Genomic DNA, 22,332 nt, shown 5'->3' with positions numbered 1-22,332 from the left:
CATACCTTTTACCTTCTTTTGACATTGCCTTTATTAGCCCAATATAGTCCATGACGTGCCACATTCCCATTAATACTGCCGCTTTTATAGTTTCCAAGTTTCTATAGATATTTCTCCAGATTTTTGCATTATTGCAACATTTAAATTCTATATTGAATTTATCTTTACTCTTCATAACTATTACTAATTATTTATTTTCCATCTCTTCAATAATCCTTATATTTGCATGACTTAGTCATCGATGCTACACACCTTTCTTTGTTGATCCATATGCTTCTTCGTTTATATTTTCTGATCCACATAATATGGATTTCCTCTTCTCAATGCTTTCAATTGAACTTCTCCATTTTCCTTACATACTTCAACTTCATCTTTCTGAAACTTAACACATTAGTGCTGGTCATTGACTTTGACCACTGATATCAATATTTATTCAGATGAGGAACACAACATACCTTTCAATCTCACTGTATTCTGTATATCTCTGTATCTGTCAAACTCACCTTCCTTTCTCAATCCTTATTTTACCAATAAATATATCTGTTTTGCATTTCATATGACTGGTTGACCTAGAGTCCAAAAGACATATAACTTACTTATTTATATTACTACATCAACCTTGACTTCTCATAAAAAATAATTACTACTATATTTTTGTCCTACTGAAACAGAATCTTGTCTTTACAAACCCAGGCTCAGCTACAACTAATAACACATAGAAAAAGAATGGCTTATATCTTACTTATTTACATAAAACTACTTATTTATTTTCAATTGAAGGTTATGTGAAAACAAAAACTTACATTCTACTGCATGATGCAGAAACACCTGCATGGACACAAGAATGCTTCCGACGTTTTTCTGCAATCTTTTTTCATTTCCGAAAAACAATCGGCTAACTAATTAGGGAACGATCTGTTCTAACGAGTGATAATGAAGAAACCTTATCAAAAAAACGATGTTTCGAGAATCTGAGCCACAAGAGATAACAACGCAGTACGACCTGCCACACACTTCTACTTTCGAGTCAGTATTTAGAAAAAAGAAACGGCGAAACTCGAGAAAAGATAGGTCCGCTGATTAGAAAAGAGTCTACTGTAATAGGTCATAACAAGATATTCTAATACGGAGCAGGAATTTCATATACCTAAGCGAAGAAAGGTAACGGGATAATTCGATTTTACATGCAATCACACTTCCGTCCCTATATGTCGAAAATGAAAGGTCCAAATCGTAAGGAAATTGGCCTACTGATCATGAAACATTCTATTCTAACGAGTGATATTAAAATATGTCAATGCAAAATCGAAATTTCTATTATCTAAATGATAACGATAACACGTAACAACACAGCATAATTTGATACCCACTTGCACTTGCATCACTTTATTTCACATAAGTACCGTCGAAATCAAAGAAAGAATAGGAAAACTATTAAGAAACTGCCTGTGCCGAGTAATGGTAACCAATATCCCAGTGGACGATCGAGTTCTGTAATCTACAATCGATGACACGTGACTATACTGTTCTATTATATGATTCGCACTTGCACTAATTCATGTCGCACATGTGTCGTTAGACGATTTGCACTATGTAACTTCATTTTTTTCCACATATGTTATATTACTACCGAACAAATGTTCGTAGTTAGTTATCCTGCTCTTGGTAAAGTTCTTTCGATTTCTTAAACTTCTCCTGTGGTCCTTTCGTAAATACAAAAAGATGTTGGAAAAGTTGTTCATTGATCCAAAATAATAACGGATACCGCCTATTATTGTAGTTGAATATTTATTTCGTCAGTTGCAGTAATTAAAACACTGAACAATAATAACACTACTTTACGAAATGTTTTATTCTGACACTGAAAGTTTCACTTTAACGCGAGTAAATATTCCACCACGTGTTACCGGCATATTGGATTGACGTCGACTAAAAATGGGCTGTGGTTGGACAGACTATGCTTGTTTTCGTGGGAAAATGCTTCGTGTTTCAGATAGCCATGTGCTAAAGTATCGATGTAGAACATCAAACGATATCTTATATTTATTAATAACAATGATGCAAATACAAATATATTTCTGTTATGCAAATAATAAATTAAAAAGTACTTATCTCCCACTACAGAAAGCGTACAAATTAATAAATTAATTATTAAATTAATTATAAGGATATATTATATAGTAATATATAATATATATATGTGTTAGTTACAAAATTTGTATAATGTGTTTATGTAAGTTATGTAAATTCGTAAAATTTGTTAAAAATTTTGCTTTTTGTAACTTTAAAATGTTATTTCAAACACTTATATTTTAAAAACTATTGTTACGAAGAAATAAATGGCACTTTTATATTGTTTCTATAATTATATTGTGTGCTTGTAATTCATGAATTAATTGCATAGAAGTTAGTAATTAATGGAAAACCAATTGCATCTTCGGTATGAGTTCATGTCCTCTGTGCAATAATTATTAATAATTAATTATTTAAGCATAAATTTATAAATGCATAAATTATTGTAAATATATATTTGCTTCTGATAATAGTTAGTTTACATTTCATTCAGATAGGAAGGTAATTATACATACTTATTTATTTTATTAATGTAAATATATATTTGCTTCTGACAATAGTTAGTTTACATTTCATTCAGATAGGAAGGTAATTATACATACTTATATATTTTATGCTTTTCACCTTTTTAGTAATTCTAGTATCAAACTGAACCATACTTTTCAATAGTACAAAGATTATGCTGTATCATTTATTTAATTACATTGTCAATACAAATCCTAATCTGTAATATTCATTAGGTAATTCTTGCAGAGTTTACTTTCTTTAAAATGAATCTGCAAACAAAAAATATTAGTTTCTCCTAAAACGTATAATTTATATATGAGATCTTTCTCCTACCCACTTTCTATATGTAGTTGTATTCATTACTTTTGCAGAACTTTTATTCTGCAGATAAGCTGCAAAATACACAGCTTCTACCCACAATTTCTTTTCCACTTCAGTGGTACAGAAGTGCTCGTGTTTTATTCAGTAATATTCGATTAAGCCTTTCCATTCAATTGAGGTGTATACAGTGTCGTATAATCCTGTATAATTACTTTCTGTCTGCACCAATTCTTGAATTTTCCGCTGGTAAACTCCTTTTTCCGTTATTGCATTTAAATCTGTATGTTATTCCACTTTGCTTCTGCTGCTGCAACACAATTAAACAATCTCTATAATGCTTCAGTATATGATACCATAAAATATATCATCACGAAATTAGTAAAATCTAAGACTGTCATTGCATACCTATTTCTGTTACATGTCTCTGGCTCTCTAGGTCTACATATATCAGAATGTATAATTTCAAGCTGCCTTTTTGCCCTTGTTCTTGGCTCTAAAAACAGTGTCTTCAATTACTTTGCATAGAAAAAGTATCCTGCATTCCCCAATTTTTGCCTTTTGTACTTTTTTCCTTACTTTTATTCCCAATGTTTTCTTGGACAACTCTCTCTTGTTTTCTATACGTAGATGGCCCAATTTTCTACACTACTACCAGCTTCTTGTTCCTCTCTACTAGTAATACTCTAGCCTGTATTTTTCCTTTTGATTCATCTCCACCATAAAATCCATTAATACACGTCTTCCTTTCCAATACTATTTCTTCCTTCTTACAAACTATTACATTATGTTTTAAGAACATTATCTTACCACCCTTTTGAGTTATCAGATGTATTGACATTAAATTCTGTCTCAAGTTTGAAACATACAGAACATTTTTAAATATACAGCTATCTAACTCAACTCTACCTTTTGCTATAGTTTCCATGAAAATGTTTCCTTTTGCTAATTCAATTTCTGTTCTTATTGTTTCTTATTCCTTAAAATATTCTAGCTTCTTCACCATATGGCTGGTTGTTCTTGAGTCCAAAATCCATTGTTTTGTTCCATTGTTCTCTGTCAAGAAGCTCACTTTCTTCTTTTCTTCTTGATCTCCTTTGCTTTCCTTCATGTTTTTAAAATAACAGTCTTTTTCCAAATGATTAGATTTCTTACATGTCCCACACAGAGAGCACACTTCTTGAGTCTCGCCTTTTCTTCCTAATCCTAGAAATTTTTCTGATTTTTATCCTAATTCTAATCACAACTAAAATATTTAATTTCTTTGTTACCTTTTTGGTTTTTCCAACATGCACTTGCAATATGTATGCTGTAGTTACATTTGAAATACCTCTTCTCTTGAGCTTTGCAGGCTATAGATTATTTTGATGATCTTGCTTTCTTGACAATCACCTGAGTTGTGAGATTATCTATTTTCCTTTCTTCTTTCTGCATTAAGCCCACACAGTTGCAAATACACGATCTGACAATGTACATAAGATTTTAGTTATAAACATTGTTTATTCCATTTTACGTCCTAATGAATGTAATTTGAAAACTTACCTGTCAGCCACGTAGTGTGGATTACTGTATCATGTTTTGCTGTTTTGTATCCTTCTCATAGATATTGCTTAATTTTGTCCATGTCTCATAACTTGACGTACAGGGTATCAAGTAATAATACCTTCCCTACGATTGAAACTATCATATTTTGTAATTACACATTGTTAACCAATCTTGTTCGCAGTTTCCTACATTTCTTAGTTCTTTCATTATATGTCAGTACAAACCTTAAGACCATAGCGTGAAGACCACTGTAAATTTTCAAGTATGATATCCATCTCCATCCTTTCATCTATTGATACTTCCAAGTTCTTTCTCAAATTTTGTTCTCTGCACTCAAACACGTGTTCTTCATTCTGTTGACAATCCATAACCTGTTGATTTATTTTTTTACTTAAAACATGCACAACCCACACACCATTTAATTCACCTTACATTCCTCACTCGAGGTCTCCTTTGTTTCCATTACTCCCGCAGTGTTTCGTCATTTTCTCCAAGTACAGATTCATTCGCCATTTACAATCGATCAAATGTCGCTCTAATTCTATCCTTGTCTAATTTATTGAAGGAAGTAGTGCCGTATCAACAGGTTGTATTAGATGTATATTGAGTTTATTTATTAATGGGATTTGAACTATGTATCGTATATTACTGAACATATTAGACATTTCTTTTTATTCCTTTACTATTTTTACCACATCATAAAAGATCATACAGTAATTTTACGTATACAATATTTATTATTAAATTTGGTAATTTATCTTCACTAATAATACTTTTATTATTAGTTAATATATTATTGATTGTTTAAAATTTAAATGAACATCGTAACATTGAATAAATGACGCCACTGTAAATGCAAGCAAGAGATACACATACACCTATGTCGTTTATCTATAAAGTCATAATCCATTTCTGTTTACGTAGACAATTCTATGTTAACTCTGTTGCACTTGATATTCGAATTACGCGTAGTTACGGCACTGTCGTGGCTAGGCAAGCGGGCAGTGGCTGCGTGGTTTACTATACGAATGTTTTCTCCATCTAGTCGAATTATAAACTGCTTTTACAATTCTGTCTCATAATTTCTTCTTTGGGATGGTCTACAGAATACGACATCGTATAGCAAATTCGTATCAGATAAAAAACTTTTTGTTGAAATGCAAGAATAGTGCGTCGAATGCACGTTTGTAGGCTTATTTTTAAACTTTGATGATCAAGTATAGTTATTCAAAGTTATGAATAATAACTATGAATATTTATAAACTCCAGATACTCTACCTAAATTTTAACACAAGGATCAACCTTCTAACTTTTTTAGTTTTCGTATAATCCTTCACTTTATTCAATAATCGAGCTCCTTTAGTAACACTGATATTTTTCGCGAAGTTAAGCTCTACAAGATTTAATCAGTGGATATTACAGATTTGAGACGAAGGTAAAATTTGTTAAACTGTGTAAAAATAGTAAAACAGACAGTGGGATAATATATATATTAATGAAACGTCACACTGGAACAGTACAAAATTTATTTTCTCGTTCAATTTCTCACTAAACAACAGTGCACGATGATCGTCGTAAAGTTTGTAATCGTCTTAAAAAGGAAGAAGATCAGAATCTCTCTGAAAGCCAATTTCTTTCACAAGCAATCACTAAACCGAAACGCGTATATTATTTGAGGTTTCCTCTCTGACGGAATATTGCTCCAGGTTTAGGATCGGTTCGTTCTGTAACCTCATCCTCTTACTGTTCGGCACATATTCCAATTCGATCAGCACCAACTCGTTATCACCTGTCCTTAAGAAAGCTGCTGGTACGTAGAGAGTAATTTGAGGACCCACCAATGGCCAATATCGGCCCAAATTGCGCCCGTTCACGAATGCAACTCCTTTACCCCAACCAGCAGTGTTCAGGTAGGTGTCCATCGGTTGATCAGAGATCGTAAACCCTCCTCGAAGGATCACTGGACCGTCGTAAAGCGTTCCACTGGCAGATACGTTGGATTCGACGTAAAAAAGCGGTTTGACACTGTCCAGCCGGAATCCAGTCATTCTCCAGAGACCAAAGGGAATATTGTTCAGAGATACGTTTGAGAGTCCCTGTTGGTGAGAAGGATAAACGGTGAATGAGAGTAATAAAGAAAATTTATCATTAATCGTTTGATCCTATAAAAGTTCTGCGTTTGTATCGTGGGTGATATTACTTGACAAATCGAGAAGATTTGGTTAAAGGGAGATTTATGCTCTTTTTAAATCTCTTCGAATCTCTCTTTCAAGACAAAGAAAGAGTTTCATAGGTAGAACCCTGGGAAAAATGGTATATCTTGATAGATAGATAAACTAATTATTTTAGAAGGTTCATATTGTAATACACTGATACCAAGAAAGCCACGAGAGCCATAACTATCAAGCGTGTTGAACGATTTGACATTTCTGGCCAGATTCGTTGACTTACCATGGCGGCTAACGTGTTAACAGCTGATAGTAAAGAGCAGAAAGTCAAGGGAACAGGAACTAGACGAACTGACCTTAAAATCGTGAAGTCCAAACCCATAGTTCAATCTTCCTTGATTTTCGACCAGTATTCCTAGTTTTTGTTCATAAGGCTGCTCCACAACTAAGTCGTATATATTATTGATGCGACTTAGAGTTCCAATGAGGTAATCGTCCACGTAGACTAAGCCTCTGTCTCGAACCATCGCGTGTAAGATGGCGGGATCAGAAGGGTACTGCTGCTTAGGTTCTACGTTAGTTTCATATAGCACCAGCCAATGAGGCAGTCCAAGAGCTTCGAATGTTAATGGATCTGATGTTTGTACGACGGCTGTTCCGAATAACTGTCGTCCAGTCTCTTCGAGTAGCTTCAGAATAGGAGACAAAACAACCGGACCATAATTTCCCTTTGGAGACACTGTGGGAACGGTCATGTTTGGCAGTTGCAAATACTGTAAAAATAAAAATAAAAACGAAGAGATATTATTGGTTAATTGCGGTGAGAACAATTGTTGAAAATCATATTAGGTATTTCTCTTCGGATACTTCTCGCTTTTGGGTATGCTAGATATTGCAATGTTTTAACGAGTGATATTGTTCGCAAATTGTTTTCTTTCTAACTGATCTTGTTAGAAGTTTCGATTTCTACTTTTATTTTTAATACTTTTTATCTTTTTTATTTAATTTTTTTATTGTTATCTAATAGATTGTACGATCCGCATTTTTATAAATTTTTTACAGATGTCTTTACGATTAAAAGAAGATCGATTGAAGAAAAATCGTTGAGATCACTAGTGATAAGATTACCAAGATTAAGATTAAGATGATAATCTATAAAAGGAAAGATATGCAATAGGAAAGCAAATAAATCAGTAATAAATTAAAATAAAAAATTAATTGACAGTTTTTTCCCTTATATAATTACTCTTTGATCTTTGATTGCTTACAATTGTGTAAAGGTCCTTTGAGTCGATGAAAATAACATTATGAAAAATATAATCGAACTGCCAATCGCAACTGACGATTAAAATTTCAAGACCTCGCTATTTTGCCATCAGTAATTATACATTGAATATAGGTACGTACCTTGGATACTACATTTCTAATGTCAAAGTACTTCGGTGTTGGATCACCAGCCTCGGTTAATGGGGCGTCGTAATCATAGGAAGTCAATTGTGGGCTGTACGTGTTCTCACCACCATTAGCACCTGTGGAATCGTATATATGATTTAGCGCAGTCTCCAAAAATAGAAAGTATTATTTTATCATATATATGCTATTGTAGCCTATTATCGCGTTTTGAGTTTATCTAGAGTCTGTGAAAATGAAAATCCACTGGACAAACATACTGGACATGTACTGCGGTTCATAAAATAAAATCTTATTAAATTTTTGTGAAAAAATTGTTATCGACGTATGATCTCGATTGAAATAAAATTGGAAATTAAATATTTTTGTCAGTTATTGTATGTAATACGATAATATTTGGCAGATATTTAATTTCTTAATATCGAGACTTCTTCATGTCTTTTGGTAGAGAAATTTATATATAATATATATAGAATATTTAATGACGTTGCTATATATTTCAAAGATTTCTGTGAATAAGAATCTAATATACAATTTTATGATAGAAAGATGTTTACCAGCAGTGTAACCAAAATTTGTACCACCATAGAACATGTACATGTTCACAGAGGCACCTAGAGACAGCATTTCATTCAGTGTTTCTGCAACTGCTACAGCTTTCACTCTTTGAAATGGTTCTTGCCAGTGTGTCAACCATCCTGGATAAAATTCAGAATTTACTAACGGGCCCTGGAACGAAACGAAACTTATCAAATTAAATAATGACCCCTAATTGTTATTCAATTTGATTGCTGAATCTTTAGAGAGGATAAATAAGAAACGAAGTATTTCAAAAGTTCGTTGCTCCCGTTTTCTCCTGACACTTCATTTATGTAACGATATTTCTATACATTTTATTCATTTTCGTGTGAATTATCTTTTCTGAAGAATTCTGCTAAATTTAATCAATTCCTGTAATTATACAATTGTTTTCTAATCGAGAGAATGTAGCAATTTAAAATTAGGAAAATTATGCTCCAGAGTCCATAAATGTAGATGACAGAATGTATTAACATTAGAACTATCAATCTAAAATGTGTATTCAGATAATATTTAAAAAATTATAATGAAAGGAAATATGTAGAATATTACGTGTCTACTTCAATAAAAATTATCATTAATTTTACTTCAAAGCAGTTGCATATCCTCTGTGATTGCAAAAGCAAAATGGCACGAAATGGCACGAAATGGCACAACACGTTCGCACCAGTTATTTTGATTGGTTTAGTAATTAATTTCTATTTAAGTTAATTTATATTTCGATATTAACGTGCCAGAAAAAATAGTTCAAGTTGAAACCTATTCTCTCTTATGCTTATACTTGCATGTTCCTACTGTCTCTTATATTACAGGCAGATTTCTTAATCATTAGGATCTTACGCGATACGTCAGTTGAGCCTGATATTCTTTAATAACGGACGTAGCCTTGAAGAAGAATGTGCATATCTCGGTGTACCATACTTGACTATCGTCGCGTCACATTTGCGGTTTCTGTATAGTTATATTCAAATGACAAGGATAATAATCATTCTACAAAAATTAATCATATCGAAATTAAAATTAAGCACGTGGATTATTAATTTAATTACCATAGAAATTTATAGATAATTTTATCTGACAAAAGAGGTTCGCGTTATATCATTACGACGTTATGCCACGTATCAGTGTATCAAAGAATTTGATTTCGAAACTCGTTAATTATCGTACAACATTAAGATGTCTTTACCAATTGCATTATAAAATATTTAATTAAAAATCGATGAAATGACATATTTGTTTTATAATTTGCAGTGGATGTTCCATGTCAATGTATAATCTGCGAAATTATTGCTGGATAGTTATTTATGCATACTGACCCGTGGTTGATATTTCCTCATTATCTCGAAATTTTTCGTCACGTTCGTGTTGGTTCCAAAATCGACGGTCGCGTAAACTCCTGGAACAGATCCACAACGTATCATATTTTCAATCGACCCATCAGTCGTATATAGAAGAGCTTTAGTTCCAACATGTTTCTTCATTATGTCTCGCAGTTGAGTCATATATTCCACGTCGCACGAGTAACTTCCGTACTCGTTCTCCACCTGAAATATTATCGAAATTCGACAATTACTATGATATTTCATCTTCGCTGTGTTCGCGACTTTAATTAGCGAGTTCAACGATTTCAAATATCTCTCCGTGGGAACGCTTCGTTATTCAGAGCCTGAGAAATTCTTCAACGTGACATAACAATGTTGAAAATATTTCTTTCGAAGAAATTTCAAGTAGCAAATAATAATTTACGAATAAAGCAATAGGTTAATTAGAGTTTTTCTCAGTGAAGTATTTTTGTGGTCAAAGAAATCATTTTTTACCACTCATCTCGATGACAGAGATATTCTGAACGTACCTGAACCATTATTATGGGCCCTCCATTTCCTCTCAGGTAGGGACTGACCTTTTTAAATACTTCGGTTAGATATGTTTCCACGTATAGCATATATCCTATGATGCGAAGAATAAAAAATTGTTAATGATTAAAACTAAATTAGAGGAAAATTAGGAAAAGGTTATAATAAAAAGTTGGAGAAAATCCTTACTTTTGTCAGTTGTACGTAGATTTATGTCCGGTACTCGTGTCAACAACCAATATGGAAATCCACCCTAAATATAAAATGTCACGGAACAAATATGAATGAAATATCAGGTGAAACGTATGCTAAAAAAAATTGTGTCCATTTTTAGTGCATACGCGAAATAATGAATTTCTCCATGGAACTGCGATAGAAATTTTAAAAATTTAGAGAAACACGTACGAAATCTCTTTCGGCACAAATATAAGGTCCTGGCCTAAGAAGAACGAACAATCCTTCTTCTTGAGCAATTTTCAAGAACTGCACTAAATCCGCGTCACCTGACCAGTCCCATGTATCAACAGTCGGTTGATGAAGACTCCACTCTACGTAACTATAGAAAAAATAAAATTACGAAACATCAATAAGGAACGTCTGATAAAATAATTCTTATCAAAAGTATTAAATTTATATTTTATATTTATATTTCATATTTTTTTACACGATTAAATGAATTTAAATCGTTTAATAAATAAAGAAACTCACGTTGAAACAGCGTTTAATCCGGCTGCCCTAATTTTTCTCAGACGATTTCTCCAATATTGTCTAGGACATCGGAAGTAATGAAAACTGCCGGACACGTATCGGAAGGGTTGCCCATCGAGCAAAAATTGATTGTTGTCGTAATCGACTTCGAAGCCTAGTTCCGATTGCGTGTTCTGAAATTGTAAATTTCCGAATCTGTAATTTTTTTAATGAAATTATGTCCCAGCCGTCTTTCGTCTTCGTTATTTCATTAATCAATTTCACCGATTAAACATGCACGCCATACGATTTTGGAGCATGCTATATCGAGCAAATTGCTTCTTAGAATATAAATGTTTTCTTCACTATAAACGAAGAGTAAGCGATCGTCGATGAGAAAATTATTTTATTTAACCACGATGGAATTTTTCAAGAAATTTGGGGAATCTTTTCTATTAGACTGCCGAGTCTTCTGTTTCGTGGAAATTTTTGACGAGAGTTAAATTGTATTTTCATTCGACACTTGAAAGGTAACAAAACACCTGGTATAGAATTACAATTAAAAAATAAGCAATGTATCGAACGTCAAGAAATATTCGGTTTCAATGGTTCAATTGGTCCGGTGATTGAAAATGTTATTTTCAAATAAAATTATACTCTGTCAAATAATACGAGACGGGAAAAATAAACAGAAATTTCACAGGATCGGTGCTTCGTTAGCAATTAATTTGAATTCGCATTCATACGAGCCACACATTTGCTAAACAATTAATTCAGAGAGCAAAAACTAGAAATTTATTTGTAATATAAAAAGTCAAGCATCACTCGGGTATTTTGCTACGAAAATTTGTAAAAATTCAAAATCTGTTAATCTGTTTAGAGCATATGCTAATCTTTCGCGAGTATCGAAGAAAATACGCAAGAGCGTGACTTTTATCTAAAGATTTTTATAACACAGTCACAAAGTTCAACTTCAAGTGTTTTATAAAATTCGAACGATCTTCTTTGCTCTCGCACTTTCAATTTTCAAACTGACAATATTGCTAAACACGCATTTACATAATTATACACTCAAATATCCGTAATTGTAAGGAAAGACGCGGCATGTGGTATATTTCAATTTTCGAAATATTGTCCTTCAAAATTCCGAGCGTGTATTCTTCTCATTACCAGTCGACCAGGTTGTCGAATTTTTCAGAAAACATAAGATACAATTTTTTTTCTGATAAATACACCAATTGCACATTTTGCAGCTGGAGTCCTTTAAATTCCGACACATGGCGTTTCTTCTTCCAACGACAGGTGAAACTCGATGCTTAAAACTATGAAAACAATGACCATATCAGGAAGAATAATTTTTCACGAGCTACTCACATTGTTCACATGGACGTTGACCACTTCTCCAAGAATACCGGTCACTGCCAAGGTCAGCAAAATCGACCACATCTTGTCGAAAGCGAAAATCCTGCGTCCTTACGCTAGAGAAGCCTACCTGCCTGACTGTGAAAACGCCGTGATCCGAACCACCTGTCCCATTCAGTAGCACTGACCTAGTGGACTCTCGATCTCGTGTTATAGGTTGATCGACGGCGAAAAATATGGTGGACCGATGTTATCGATGAACCGATTTCGATATCGGCACATCTGTCGCCCTCGTTGCGTTCACGATAGCGGAAATGGGAAATAACGATTTGATTATCACGAAACTCGGATACACGTAGGACCGATTGCTGCCGAGCCAGAGGTTCGCCGCGTCGCGTTCCAGTTTGTCGACACGACTGGCTGGTCTTTGTTGGGGAGCCGTAAATGCGCACTCTGACCCGATCGAGGACAGGTCGAGATATCACTGGCCGATATAGGACGTGTCACGGACACTGTACCAACCGATGGCTTCAGGATGACTGCGGGCCGGATTGGCGGCCAGTGTTAAGCGGACACGCGTTACGCGAACGCTCCGTTACGTGGCCGACAATGGGAACGAGACGATGCGGTGAACCAGCTTCGAAATAGTAGTGAGCTGAGAAGAAGCCTCGCGTGTAGACACTTTCATACTGGTCGCAGTCTTTTTCACGTCGCGATCATCTCGTGTTAATCGTTGGTATCAGGCTTACGTTGTTGTTCTCTGTCACTCTTTGATGATGTTTAGTAGTAGCGCGTGGAGCTGAGGAGAAACCTCGCGTGTCGATGCTTTCATAGTAGTTGTTCCTTTATCTCACGGTGATTTCGCGCTGATCGTCGGTGCCAGGTCTACGCTATTGCTTTCTGTCGCTCTATATGGATTTATCTTAGGTGGTTACGATGTTCGGTAGTAGCGTGTGGAGCTGAGAAGGAGTCTTGCGTGTCAATACTTTCATAGTAATCGCTCTTCTTTTCATCTCACGGTGATCTCGCGTTAATCACTGGTACTAGGTCTCCGTTATACCCTTCTATCGTTCTTTGTGACTATAATATGTAGTTACGATGTATGTACAGTGCTATTTGTTGTCCTCGTCACGCAATGTGACTCGGTATGATTTGGTAAGATAGATGTGTTCGTTTCTGTTTGGTGTTAATGAAAATTCGTGAGTATAATATTTGGAATATTTCATAAAATGCTTTATGTGCAGAAACAGGTGAATTTACCGTATTATAATCAATCAGACCGTATTTCTTTCAGAAAATTTCTTTCTAACTTGGTGTGTATGATCTCACGAGCATCTTGCTGCTTTTGCTCGAGTTTGCCATTGGAATCTGCTAGTCCAACGTTACGAAGATCGATTGCTTCCGTGCTAACAATGTGTACACGCGTGAACGGCGATAGGAAAGCCGGATTTCTTCCTGGACACGATCCAACTTTCGCGTGTGCTTTGGAATATATGTATATACGATGACGAATGATTAACGATCGATTAACTCGTAGGTCGCTGAGGTTCTTTCAACGTACCATACGAGAAAAGTATATACGTGAACGTTGCTAGGAGATCGTGGAAGAATATTGTAATATAATATTCTATACAATAATAGTAGTAATATTTATCACTATGTAACTACATTGTTAAAAGAATATAAAAAATGTTGTAATATAATAATTTATACAGTGTAATTTAATGAATGTAATTATATGTTTTAATAATATATTTACTGGTAATAATAACTCAGCAATTCTGTATTATTAAATTTAACAAGTATTTAATATTCGAATAATGGCAATACTTAATAATTTAATTTATACGACGATGTGAAGGTTATTGAATATTTCACGTGTCCAGATTTGTTACGTTCCAATATTGGATTTTATTTTTGGCGAATTTTAATTGAATTACCAGCAAGCTTGAGAATCAAAGTTGATTAAATATGTATGTATATTTAGGACGGCTATTACAGCAATAATAGTCATCGGTATTTGACAGATAATGTTTGTTTGGGTCTTGAACTTCTATCTATGCTAATATTCCCTGTATCTAAGCGACACGAGATTAGATTTTATGTAATGAGCAAAATTGGACGTTGAAACGTTAGGCCGATTCATGATTACAAACACCATCAAAGTGCAAATTCATGGGAAAAAGTCAGATTAACCAGAAATAAGAAAAACAAAATTAAGTAATATGTTTAATTCTTTATATGGGTTTAATGTAAATAATTTCTATGATAAAATCTCGTTATGAGTCAATAAAATGAATAATAATAATAATTAAAATGAATTTTAATTATTAATAAAATGTTGAATTAATTATCAATAAAATGTTGAATTAATTATCAATAAAATGAAAGTACACATTCATGGGAAAAAGTCAGATTAACCAGAAATAAGAGGAAAAAATTAAATAATTTGTTTAGCTCTTTATATGGGTCTTATGTAAATGATTTCTATGAGAAAATCTCGGTATGAGTCAATAAAATTAATATCCAATTGCTCAATGTCTATTAGTTCGCAGTCAAAACTAACAATAAATGTTTTGCCTGGGATTTTGACCTTTGCCTATACATTGTAACTCGTTGAACCATGATTCCTCTGAAAGGTGGATTACAGAGGCCAGGTTAGCTATGAAAAATTAGCTCAGCTCTTATAAGACAGTATTATAAATTTCAAGTACCGTTTTAATAATATCTCAATACCCTAACTTTCATTACCGTCCCCACTGATATTTCCTGAATATTCTTATAGTTTTTCTATCCTTCTTGAAAATATAGTAAACTGTACTTAGGAATACTTCACATGCAATTTATTACCCTATTACTATCTCATCTTGATTTCCACCATAAAGAATATTTCTACAATTCGAGTCATTTTTGTTTGAGTTTACTAAATTATTATTCCGAAGACATAAAAATTAGAAACCTATGAAAAAGTTAAAAGTTTCAATGAGATTTTTATTTAGTTTCGAATTTTATTAGGAGTATCGTTTGAATCGATATTTGTTAGTTTTTTTTTAGTAAAAGAAAAGGTTTTCAAATGTTTTAAAAAGTATTACGAATTCCTTTTCAAAGAATGGAGATGGATTTTGTAAGATAGATGCTTAGAGTGATTTTTCAAAATAGCCCATCGTTGTGAATGGATGAAGGAAACGACCATTTTTGGCATTTACTACGATGAATTCTATAAATCAAGTCGTTCAACAGTAACTCGTCACAGTTTATCTTTCATATCGTGTGACGAATGATATAGATAAATACCATATGCCTTTCGTCGCGACAAATAGGGGCATGTTGTAAATACGTATTACACCAAGCTATCGTTTTCAACAAATATTTAGAAGATTCGTTCAAACATATGACGTAAGATTTTAACGATTGATTGGCTAATAGTGCTTTGTATTGTCAATATGAGAATTATCATCACTTTTGCAATAAAAAATTATAATTTATACCATTAATAAAATATTTTGTATTATTCTATAATTACTTCTATTTTCTTTTATTCCATAGCCTACTTTATAATCATTTTATTATGCTATAACTAATATTAAAAATTTGACAGTGAGATTAGAAATAGAAGTAAAGGTAATTAAAGATAAAGGAAAAATATATAAATAGTAAAAAAAATATTAATTGTTAGCTATTAAAAATTTTTGTAACATTAATATGTGTAGTAATTATCAATATTGTAAGTAACATGTATAGTATAGTATTACAGTATAATATTTATTAACTACTTACTTTATTAATTACTTTGATACAATAACAATTTGATATTTCAGAATGAAATATGCAATTATTATTCATTATTTAAATCAGAAGTGATAGAATAGTGAACACTGCTATATGAGTTGCATTTCGTTTCTTAATATTTACACTATCTGCATTCTGCTGATAATTCACGAAGAAACATTGCACTAATCGAAGAACAGGTCTTCCTCCTGTAATAAAACAAATATCGTCCTAATGTTTCCATCAAAAGAACTAAGAATTTATAATTTAACATTTTGTTAATAAAACGTAATTACTTGAAAATAACAATATTGACATACCATAAGTTAATATCTACCTATTGTTTACTTCTTGATACTTCACCAGTCTGTACGTTGCCACGGTCAGAAGATGTTTCATTGGTACTTATAGAATTATTGGTTTGAACTGTAGCATTAACACTTATGGAAAGTGATGTTTGAGTTGTTGACTCTGTTAATGTAACATCAGAATCTGAACTTTGAGAAGATGATGCTACTGTTATAAGATCCGTTGTTGTAGCTGATTCCGAGGTACCACTAGTGGTTCCACGCCATTGAGGTCCCTCGGACCAACTCCACGTTTGTGTTTCATGGGCAGATGTTCCTGTTTGCTCGCTCGGTGTAGCTGATTCCGTTGTACCACTGGGTGTTTCACTTTCTTGTGGCCCCTCTGACCAACTCCACGTTTGTGTCTGTCGTGTTGATGTTCCACTTTGCTCGCTCGGTGTAGCTGATTCCGTAGTACCACTGGTTGATTCATTCCATTGTGTTCCCTCCGACCAACTCCACGTTTGTGTCTGTCGTGTTGCTGTTCCAGTTTGCTCGCTCGGGGTAGCTGATTCCGTGGTATCACTGGTTGTTTCACTCCAATGTGGTCCCTCCGACCAACTCCACGTTTGTGTCTGTCGTGTTGCTGTTCCAGTTTGCTCGCTCGGGGTAGCTGATTCCGTGGTATCACTGGTTGTTTCACTCCAATGTGGTCCCTCCGACCAACTCCACGTTTGTGTCTGTCGTGTTGCTGTTCCAGTTTGCTCGCTCGGGGTAGCTGATTCCGTGGTATCACTGGTTGTTTCACTCCAATGTGGTCCCTCCGACCAACTCCACGTTTGTGTCTGTCGTGTTGCTGTTCCAGTTTGCTCGCTCGGGGTAGCTGATTCCGTGGTATCACTGGTTGTTTCACTCCAATGTGGTCCCTCCGACCAACTCCACGTTTGTGTCTGTCGTGTTGCTGTTCCAGTTTGCTCGCTCGGGGTAGCTGATTCCGTGGTATCACTGGTTGTTTCACTCCAATGTGGTCCCTCCGACCAACTCCACGTTTGTGTCTGTCGTGTTGCTGTTCCAGTTTGCTCGCTCGGGGTAGCTGATTCCGTGGTATCACTGGTTGTTTCACTCCAATGTGGTCCCTCCGACCAACTCCACGTTTGTGTCTGTCGTGTTGCTGTTCCAGTTTGCTCGCTCGGGGTAGCTGATTCCGTGGTATCACTGGTTGTTTCACTCCAATGTGGTCCCTCCGACCAACTCCACGTTTGTGTCTGTCGTGTTGCTGTTCCAGTTTGCTCGCTCGGGGTAGCTGATTCCGTGGTATCACTGGTTGTTTCACTCCAATGTGGTCCCTCCGACCAACTCCACGTTTGTGTCTGTCGTGTTGCTGTTCCAGTTTGCTCGCTCGGGGTAGCTGATTCCGTGGTATCACTGGTTGTTTCACTCCAATGTGGTCCCTCCGACCAACTCCACGTTTGTGTCTGTCGTGTTGCTGTTCCAGTTTGCTCGCTCGGGGTAGCTGATTCTGTGGGACCACTGGGTGTTTCGTTTCCCTGTGGTCCTTCAGACCAACCCCACGTTTGTGTTTCTTGGGCAGATGTTCCTGTTCCCTCGCTCGGTGTAGCTGATTCCGTGGTACCACTGGTTGTTTCACTCCAATGTGGTCCCTCCGACCAACTCCACGTTTGTGTTTGTTGGGAAGATGTTCCTGTTTGCTCGCTCGGTGTAGCTGATTCCGTGATACCATCGGTTGTATCATTCCATTGTGTTCCCTCAGACCAACTCCACGTTTGTGTTTCTTGGGCAGATGTTCCTGTTCCCTCACTCGGTGTAGCTGATTCCGAGGTACCACTAGATGTTTCACTCCATTGTGGACCCTCTGTCCAATTCCACGTTTGTGTTTTTTGGGCAGATGTTCCTGCTTCCTGCCTCGGTGTAGCTGATTCCTTGGTACTGCTGGGTGTTTCACTTCCCTGTGGTCCGTCTGACCAACTCCACGTTTGTGTTTGTTGGGCAGATGTTCCTGTTTCTACGGTACCACTGGGTGTTTCGTGTCTCTGTGGTTCCTCTGACCAACTCCACGTTTGTGTCTGTCGTGTTGCTGTTCCAGTTTGCTCGCTCGGTGTAGCTGATTCCGTGGTACCACTGGTTGTTTTACTCCAATGTGGTCCCTCCGACCAACTCCACGTTTGTGTTTCTTGGGCAGATGTTCCTGGTTCCTCACCCGGTGTAGCTGATTCCGTGGTACCACTGGTTGTTTTACTCCAATGTGGTCCCTCCGACCAACTCCACGTTTGTGTTTCTTGGGCAGATGTTCCTGGTTCCTCACCCGGTGTAGCTGATTCCGTGGTACCACTGGTTGTTTTACTCCAATGTGGTCCCTCCGACCAACTCCACGTTTGTGTTTCTTGGGCAGATGTTCCTGTTCCCTCGCTCGGTGTATCTGACTCCGAGGTACCACTAGATGTTTCACTCCATTGTGGACCCTCTGTCCAATTCCACGTTTGTGTTTTTTGGGCAGATGTTCCTGCTTCCTGCCTCGGTGTAGCTAATTCCTTGGTACCGCTGTGTGTTTCACTTTCCTGTGGTCCGTCTGACCAACTCCACGTTTGTGTTTGTTGGGCAGATGTTCCTGTTTCCTTGCTCGCTGTAGCTGATTCTGCGGTACCACTGGGTGTTTCGTGTCTCTGTGGTCCCTCTGACCAACTCCACGTTTGTGTCTGTCGTGTTGATGTTCCAGTTTGCTCGCTCGGTGTAGCTGATTCCGTGGTACCACCGGTTGTTTCATTCCATTGTGTTCCCTCAGACCAAGTCCACGTTTGTGTTTCTTGGGCAGATGTTCCTGTTCCCTCACCCGGTGTAGCTGATTCCGTGTTACCACTGGTTGTTTCACTCCAATGTGGTCCCTCCGACCAACTCCTCGTTTGTGTTTGTTGGGAAGATGTTCCTGTTTGCTCACTCGTTGTAGCTGATTCCGAAGTACCAGTAGGTGTTTCGCTCCAGATAGGTCCCTTCGACCAAGTCCACGTTTGTGTCTGTGGCGCTGACGTTCCTGTTTGCTCGCTCAGTGTGACTGATTCCGAGGTACCACTAGATGTTTCACTCCATTGTGGACCCTCAGACCAACTCCGCGTTTGTGTTTCTTGGGCAGATGTTCTTGTTCCCTCGCTCGGTGTAGCTGATTCCGTGGTACCACCGGTTGTTTCATTCCATTGTGTTCCCTCAGACCAACTCCACGTTTGTGTTTGTTGGGCAGATGTTCTTGTTCCCTCGCTCGGTGTATCTGATTCCGAGGTACCACTAGATGTTTCACTCCATTGTGGACCCTCTGTCCAATTCCACGTTTGTGTTTTTTGGGCAGATGTTCCTGTTTCCTGGCTCGGTGTAGCTGATTCCTTGGTACCGCTGGGTGTTTCACTTCCCTGTGGTCCGTCTGACCAACTCCACGATTGTGTTTGTTGGGCAGATGTTCCTGTTTCCTTGCTTGCTGTAGCTGATTCTGCGGTACCACTGGGTGTTTCGTGTCTCTGTGGTCCCTCTGACCAACTCCATGGTTGTGTTTGTTGGGCAGATGTTCCAGTTTGCTCGCTCGGTGTAGCTGATTCCGAGGTACCACTGGTTGTTTCACTCCATTGCGGTCCCTCCGTCCAAGTCCACGTTTGTGTTTGTTGGGTAGATGTTCCAGTTTGCTCGCTCGGTGTACTGGATTCCGCGGTACCACTAGGTGTTTCACTCCATTCAGGTCCCTCTGTCCAACTCCCTGTTGGTTTATCTGTTTCAAGAACTGATTCCACAATAATTATAGACTTATGGCCATTCTCATACAGCACTTGTATCGACTTGTTTATGTTCTTTCCATCAGCTGATACCGTACGTTCGATCGATAAATCTGTAGTGATATTAAATTTTTCGTTCGTAGCTATACATTCTCTTATACATTCTTTTATTCGATCTTCTTGCACTTCTTTGTCAGTCTCCTTCGATAGGTTACAAATATTTCTTAATTTTTCCATGTTTAAATTTTCTTTTTCTTTCAACAGTCGTGTCTTTTGTTCTAGTTTCCTCTTCCATTCGAAATATCTGGCTCTATTCCATCTATACAGTCTGTTATAATAAATAACCATTTTTGAACTATTCTGTTTCTTACTGAGTTTATAATTTTGTAGCATCCGTTTTATAACATTGTAGTTTGTCTTTCTTTTTAACGCGTTCTTCAGGAAATCCTTGAATTCTTGCTCGGCAGATTCCGATTCATTGCCAGAATCCCACCAAAGAATGGAACGTTTGCGACTCCTACTTCCTTGGATAGTATTTTCATTACTGCTTGATACGTTAGACGAGTTTTGATCAGATGAGTTCTGATCAGATGAGTCTTGATTAGACAAATTTTCATCAGATGAATCATTATTTGAAGATTCGGTCTCATCTGTTGAATTTGTATCAGCAGAATCTTTTTCATTGTCGGAAGAGTTTTCTGAAGTATTGTCAGAATCTTTTTCACTGTCGGAAGTATTCTCTGAAGTATTGACAGAATCTTTTTCACTGTCAGAAGTACTCTCTAAGGTATTGTCAGAATCACTATCGCTGTGACTGTCCTCGCTCAAATTTTTTCTACGAGATGAGGTCACTTCGCTGTGATCGGAGTCAGTTGGTGAACTCAAGGGAGTCAAAGCTATTTGCTGATCTTCATTGATGTTCCTTTCGACACGATGTCTCCAGTTTCTCAAGAACCAATGCGGATAATTGATATGTGATTCGATTTCCTGTTGGGTGTGTTCTAGAGGAACACCGTGAACGTGAAAGATCCAAAAGACGAGCAAAATGTGGATGATGCCTATTAAATATAAATGAATATTATTGTTTGATAACGAATTCAGAATTTAATTGCACGTTAAAACTAATTCATTTCTAATTTCTTCCACTTTTCTTTGAATAATCAAAATCAGTTTTCATTCGGTATCGAGTTAATGTTACGATTATAAAATTTTTAAATTAACGAACCTACAGTTTATTATGAAATATTGGTTCCAAGAACAATGAATTTTAAACAATTTTTAATCAAATGTTGTTATATGAGATTAGAAAGATTCTTGGTGTTAAAATACATTTTATTATTAATTTATGATTTTCTCCAATTAAAGTGATTATTTAATTTTTCAAAATTACCTTTCATTTTTATCAAATTTTCTTTAGACACACATGTGTCGGTAATATGATGTTGGACTTGACTGTTCTAAATTTTTTCGAGATACTTTTATATAGTTGTCTTCTGATAAATGTTACTTATCTTACTTACCGTCCGTTTGAATTTATGGCTATTATTACAATGATTCATCTTATTTCTCATGTCATACTCCAACCTACTGTAAACAATTATTGCGCACTAAGAAAGATATCCGAAATTCTGCACGCGTAAGATCGACGATGATGGTATTACTGTAAATAGAATTTTATATAACGGTATAACAATTGAACCAAGATCTCTGTGTTATAAATAGGATGCATACACATTCATATTGATTATAATTTAATTTAAATTAACCAGTACTTATGATAATTTAATTTAATGATACATAATGGATTCCACTGATACAATCTCAATTATTCAAATATATTACATGTATTATGTTTTCGTATTTTATAAATTATTATTACTTTTAGTTAAATTAAATTCTGAAATTTAATTAATTGTTACACAAAGCATATTAAAAGGCTGTAATCGCAAGATTTATTTAAATTTCATTTAAAAATATCAATACAAAAAATAATCAACAGTATTTT

General features: G+C 35.8%; 2 protein-coding genes and 1 long non-coding RNA gene across 3 annotated transcripts; all 3 read right to left on the bottom strand.

The window, feature by feature from the left end:
• Positions 1-3,121: 3,121 nt before the first annotated feature.
• On the bottom strand, positions 3,122-3,673 carry LOC108552787 (uncharacterized). Its single transcript, XR_001890588.1, has 3 exons — positions 3,478-3,673; positions 3,307-3,394; positions 3,122-3,208 (listed from the first exon to the last, which is right to left on the bottom strand). It is a non-coding gene; the product is annotated as an uncharacterized LOC108552787 (long non-coding RNA).
• A 2,251-nt stretch (positions 3,674-5,924) lies between these two features.
• Positions 5,925-13,318, bottom strand: LOC108552720 (beta-galactosidase). The gene is made up of 10 exons (XM_017907378.1): positions 12,515-13,318; positions 11,162-11,334; positions 10,859-11,009; positions 10,643-10,706; positions 10,453-10,547; positions 9,917-10,144; positions 8,579-8,750; positions 8,019-8,140; positions 6,968-7,384; positions 5,925-6,539 (listed from the first exon to the last, which is right to left on the bottom strand). Exons 1-10 carry the CDS (start codon positions 12,584-12,586, stop codon positions 6,093-6,095), a joined length of 1,941 nt encoding a protein of 646 aa, XP_017762867.1. The 5' UTR covers positions 12,587-13,318; the 3' UTR covers positions 5,925-6,092.
• A 3,030-nt stretch (positions 13,319-16,348) lies between these two features.
• LOC108552689 (mucin-4) lies at positions 16,349-21,898 on the bottom strand. Its single transcript, XM_017907348.1, has 5 exons — positions 21,848-21,898; positions 21,718-21,784; positions 20,673-21,385; positions 16,619-20,528; positions 16,349-16,479 (listed from the first exon to the last, which is right to left on the bottom strand). Exons 1-5 carry the CDS (start codon positions 21,896-21,898, stop codon positions 16,349-16,351), a joined length of 4,872 nt encoding a protein of 1,623 aa, XP_017762837.1.
• Positions 21,899-22,332: the final 434 nt, after the last annotated feature.

Source organism: Eufriesea mexicana, unplaced genomic scaffold (assembly GCF_001483705.2).
Source record: "Eufriesea mexicana isolate 0111107269 unplaced genomic scaffold, ASM148370v2 scaffold10, whole genome shotgun sequence".
Taxonomy (NCBI): Eukaryota; Metazoa; Arthropoda; class Insecta; order Hymenoptera; family Apidae; genus Eufriesea; species Eufriesea mexicana.
This window is presented reverse-complemented; position numbering and strand designations above follow the sequence as displayed.

Excerpts from the sequence above, each read along its gene's own strand:
- LOC108552720 (XM_017907378.1), bottom strand. The coding sequence starts at position 12,586 with ATGTGGTCGATTTTGCTGACCTTGGCAGTGACCGGTATTCTTGGAGAA. Across the intron at positions 11,335-12,514 it reads TCAACGTCCATGTGAACAAT|AACACGCAATCGGAACTAGG; the intron begins GTGAGTAGCTCG and ends TTACAATTTCAG. Across the intron at positions 10,145-10,452 it reads GGCCCATAATAATGGTTCAG|GTGGAGAACGAGTACGGAAG; the intron begins GTACGTTCAGAA and ends ATAATATTTCAG.
- LOC108552689 (XM_017907348.1), bottom strand. The coding sequence starts at position 21,898 with ATGAGAAATAAGATGAATCATTGTAATAATAGCCATAAATTCAAACGG. Across the intron at positions 21,386-21,717 it reads AAATTTGATAAAAATGAAAG|GCATCATCCACATTTTGCTC; the intron begins GTAATTTTGAAA and ends TATATTTAATAG. Across the intron at positions 16,480-16,618 it reads GACTGGTGAAGTATCAAGAA|GAGGAAGACCTGTTCTTCGA; the intron begins GTAAACAATAGG and ends GTTTTATTACAG.